The 4,781-nt window shown below is 37.6% G+C and overlaps 1 protein-coding gene across 1 annotated transcript in view; it reads right to left on the bottom strand.

Annotated features, from left to right (window-relative positions):
* Positions 1-3,318, bottom strand: part of LOC103358860 (forkhead box protein P2-like) — an 11,296-nt gene extending 7,978 nt beyond the window's left edge. The window contains exons 1-2 of the mRNA XM_008284002.1: positions 3,163-3,318; positions 1,208-1,312 (exon numbers count right to left, since the gene is read on the bottom strand). Coding sequence (XP_008282224.1) covers positions 1,208-1,312; positions 3,163-3,318 — 261 coding nt within the window. The remainder of the gene's footprint in view (positions 1-1,207; positions 1,313-3,162) is intronic.
* Positions 3,319-4,781: the final 1,463 nt, after the last annotated feature.

The following is a 4,781-nucleotide window of genomic DNA, read 5'->3' as shown; positions in this document are numbered from 1 at the left end:
ATTATTATTACACTATGTACATTTTTACCACTTCTACAGACTAGTCATGTCGTGCCCTGATCTGCACATCAGCTTTCTAAAGCTATTTCACCACGCTGAATGTTTCTTCCAACAACTTGCCGACGACTTGCTCAATTGTATGCCGTATTTGAACCATTTGTTTTTTAGGGTGAGTATATTTTGCTAACTTGTCTCCTCTCTGCTCTGTGTAAACAGTCTGCAGTTCAGCTGAAAGTCACTGAAGCTCTGTGACCAGAATGTTGATCACAGCACAGTCACTCATGGCTTAGTGACTTATTGTTGACATTTTTACAGGATCTGGTTAGTGAGGATGCTTTATTAAGGCTAATTTTAAAGTGCAACTCATAGAATAAACTAATTTTGTTAAAATATCACTTTATTTATATGAATTCTGAGCTTAGATTTGGTTAATTTTCTGGATGGAACCAAACAAATTATTAACTCACGGACAGTCGAAAAGTAGAAAATCTGATGATTGTGTTTTTAGAGTTTCTGCCTGTAATTAATGGTGTTTTGGCATTCAGAGGGTTCAGCAAAAAACTAACTAAAAAAAAACAACAGGTATGAGTTTACAGCCCTTAGTTACTTCACCTGCAGTCTATGATGAGTCAACTAAACTAGCCATTATACTTAAAATGTTAGGTAGAATAAGTTAATTTTGCCTCAAAATATGTTACATATATTTTTTAAAAATAATATAATAAATTATTTTAGTCTTTAATTTGGCCTACCAAACACATTTGCTTGCTTTAATAGCATTGAGCTATTGAGCTAATGCTGTTTGTATCCTCAGTTGCACTGCTAATGTTAATAATGCTAACTAGCTAACATTACAGTAACATCATAGATACGTATAATGAAGGCCTTTATTATACATATCTATGAGTAGCATTAACCAAAATAACTTACCTTATAATTAATTTGCTGTTTTGTTCCAGTTAAAAGTTTATGCTGGAGCAGACTTGCTAACAGTTTTGTCCGTGTGTGTAAGCTAGGACGCATAGCTTAGCTACCTGAATGATTAGTTTACTTCAGCAGACTAGTTGTTTAATTAGCTAGCTGACAAGTTAGCCAGTACCTGAAGGGTCAGCTGGCTACCTACAGTAAGTAGTACCTGATTTGTATTCAAGAAACACTTAGTATATTAACCATAGCAGTACTTTGGTTTTTAGAGATGCATAAATACCTGCTGGAGCAGAAGGGCTTGCTGCTTCTGGTGGATCAGAGCCTGCAGCTGGTTTGGAGACAGAAGCTGCTGCATCTGCTGAGGAGCCATCATGGCTAGAAAGACCTGGCAGAGGAAGAAGCAGAGGGACACAGTTATAAAGGACCACAGGGTGAAGTCAACAGGATGAGTGAGACACAAGCTAAGTGTCAGGTGATAAACAGTAATAACCGTCGAATGGGAATCTTTCCAATTACACAACAGCGTTGTCAACCTTTTGTGAACATCATCATGCCGGATTGTGTCATTGACCCTAAATGAGATGGGAGATAGGCTGACCGGTTAATTAGCAACACAATTTCATGCTTGTTGTGGCTCCTAATAGAAGTGTATGGATATTAATAAAGGCAAACACTCACAGAATAATAACGGCTCTGCACTGTTACTGATAGAGCGACAAATAAGAGTGATCGCCTCCCTTTGTAGTTAAACAGAGACGGCAGCCGGCAATTTGCCATGACTGCATTAGGAAACAACAAAAGCCACTTACACATTCATCATGTTGTATTACAAACAATACAAACTAATACAAGTGCCACCAAGTGATTGTTGGAGTAAATTCAATGTATTATTTCCTTTTTATACATATCAAACATTAAGTATTACATATAAGCACGTGCAAAGGCCTTTTTTTTTTTTTTTACAGGGTTCATGAAGTCTTGTGTGGTATTGGAAGGATTTTGCAGCAGCTTTCAGGATGTAATGAAAAAAAGAACACAACAAGAACCTCAACTTTGTAATTAATAATAATAAAAAAAAATGTCCTAAGCTCATGGCTACTCTCATGCTAATAAACCCAGAATGTTTTACAAAACTCACCTTAGTGTGTAAAAATGTACAAAGTATCCTAACTTCCCAAATGTCCTTCGACACCTCCTCTGAAATTAGATTTTATTCAAGCAAAACAATCATTTTGACCATTTTGGGGGTAAACAATAATTATCACATCAATACAGATTTTTAAAAAAAACTGTTAAAGGGATTGTAAAATAATATATATTATTAGTTGTATCCCTAGTCCCTACTTCAACTTTGTGTTTTGTCTTAATGTTTTTATAAATGTATTTTTAAAGAAACCACTGATGTCTCTATTATCCGTCTTTACAAATGACTGGGTAGTTATTTGAGGTGTGTGGACTGGATGCTACTGTTAGATAAGAAATATATCACAGATGGAAGCCCTTCTCTTTCATTTTTAGAGAAAACCTGTCTTCACCTAAAATAGTCGAAGTTTGCAGGTTGTAAAATATTCCTATCACAAGTTGTTATTATATTCTGGAATCAGGCTCTGGCAGACAGGCAGCGTTGCAGCTGCAGTACTATGACATTGTCATTTGATATAGGTATTATGTTAACCGAAAATAACAAAAAAGGAAGCTGAAGTCCACTACATTTGCACATTTAGAAAGTGAATTAGGAGAAAAGAATCAAACAGAAGCGACAAGATGAGAGAACAGACTGAGGGAAGTGATGCTGCTGTTCGTTATCTTGGTGGTTTCATTGATCCCTTAGATTAAGATTACCAGGGATGGAATTGCAAGCGACAACCATAAAATTATGTTGGGCCATGCCTATTTGCCGTTCACTTGCATCTGTTTGACCTAGGTTGTGCACAATTATTCCTCCCTGGCTCTGACTCACAAACTAATAATGAAGGACAAACAAGAGTTCTGCGTGTCAATTCCCAACTCGGTTCAGATCTCATATGAAATCCCAGCCACTGTCAACAGAGCTGCAGGCTCGGGGTTTAGTGTCCTGTCAGAGGATATCCAATATGGAGCTGTGGGGTATTTCTCTTGACATCTGTTTGCCTAAGATTGTTCTGTTTCCCCGCTTATAGAGATGGAGGAGGAAGAGTTGACGGACGAAGAAGAGGTGGATGAGGGGGAAGATAAGGAGTCGCAGGATGAATGTACCTGCTTGTGGCAGAGACTCTGCCAGTTTTCAGCGCTCACTCCACTGCAGGAGTCCCCATTAGCCACTCTCTCTCCCGCGCCGTTGTCTGTGTGACTGAGCAGGCTGCTGGCTGGGGTTTGACGGGCTGCCGTGGGACTGAGAGGAGACTCAGGCATCTCAGCTCAGGTCCTAAAAGGAAACAGTCAACACCAAGTAAACTGTAAGACTCACATACTCCAGATACAGACAACAACATCACAGTGAAATTACAACTTTGGGTGACTTTACATTATATACATGGCAAGAAAGAAAAGCTATGTTTATTGTCATTGTTAAAAACTTGTGTTGTAATTTTAAAAATACCAAAATGTGACATTTGATGCCTTCAAAAAAACGTTATTTTGCACAACTGAAAATAAAAAGCCTTCAAGTAAGGCTTTAAATTGACAAGATGTACCAAAAAAAGTTAATACATTTGTGATACTCATGTAAGAATTAATTTGCATGTGAGTTGAAATTTTTTTAAATACCCAGCTATTTCAGAATGCTCACGTTACACCACCACACATAAATAACACCTGATGTACAGTAGGTTATAAAATGAATGCGTAAACAACAGCTGTAAATACGACAGCTGTAAATTCATATTCCACTAACTTTTATCATTTCTAATTATCACAACTTAGATGATAGTTTTTTGACACAGAACTGGCTGTACGTTTATCTGTGGCTCATCACATGCACAGACATGAAGACAGTTTGCATGGAATTTTTCAAAACTAACTTTTTTATCACGCACATCGACTTATCTTAGCACGAAGTAGAAAATAAGTGAAACGGTTCCCTCACTTGAGAGCTAAAACCATCCGCCTGTTACTTCCAGAAGAAATAAGAGCATAACATGACATAACATCATAATTTAAAAAAAATAAAACTCTATGGCACGTCTGTTTGTGTCCGAAATGCATTAAACGTACATACCGTTGAGATGAACAGTTGAATTGGGAGCAGCCAGGCAGAGTTGGTGTCTCCAAGTCAAGCAGTTTGGACTGAGGATGGGAGATAACTGATGGAGTTGTGTGTCTACCTGAGGGGGAGGAGTTCCAGTCAGTCAGTAAATATAACAGTGAGAATAGCAGCAGAGTACAGAGATGTGAACAGCAGAGTGATCAAATCAACTGGAGCCACGGATACATTTCAGTTTTGACTCAAAATGGTTCAAAAGTGAAAACAGTGCTCACCCAGTTAGTGTCTCCATGTTAGTGTGTGATGCGCTGATGTTTTTGCTGCGTTGTTAAGACGGTCCTCTACATCATTTACCATTCTGTTTACATTGCAGTAATATGAAAATGTACAGTATATTGTCACTCATGCTGTACATAGTAGACAGACCATGACTTTGTGCTTTTTAGCTGCCAGTTCTGCAGGAGGAATTCATGTGGGCATTGTTTTCCTTTGTTGATATTCATAGACATACAACCCAATAACACACACACACACACACGCACACACACACAAAATATATATATATAAAAACAAAATGCCTCAAAACAAGCATCATTTATTGTCTTAAATGAAAAAACAAAGAGTCCTTTTCTTTTCGAGAAGACAAGTATAGTTGTCTGTGACTTTATTTAGA

The sequence above is a fragment of the Stegastes partitus genome, unplaced genomic scaffold (genome assembly GCF_000690725.1).
Source record: "Stegastes partitus isolate 25-593 unplaced genomic scaffold, Stegastes_partitus-1.0.2 Scaffold337, whole genome shotgun sequence".
Classification (NCBI taxonomy): domain Eukaryota; kingdom Metazoa; phylum Chordata; class Actinopteri; family Pomacentridae; genus Stegastes; species Stegastes partitus.
The sequence above is the reverse complement of the archived record's forward strand: the minus strand, read 5'-3'. Positions and strand labels throughout refer to the sequence as shown.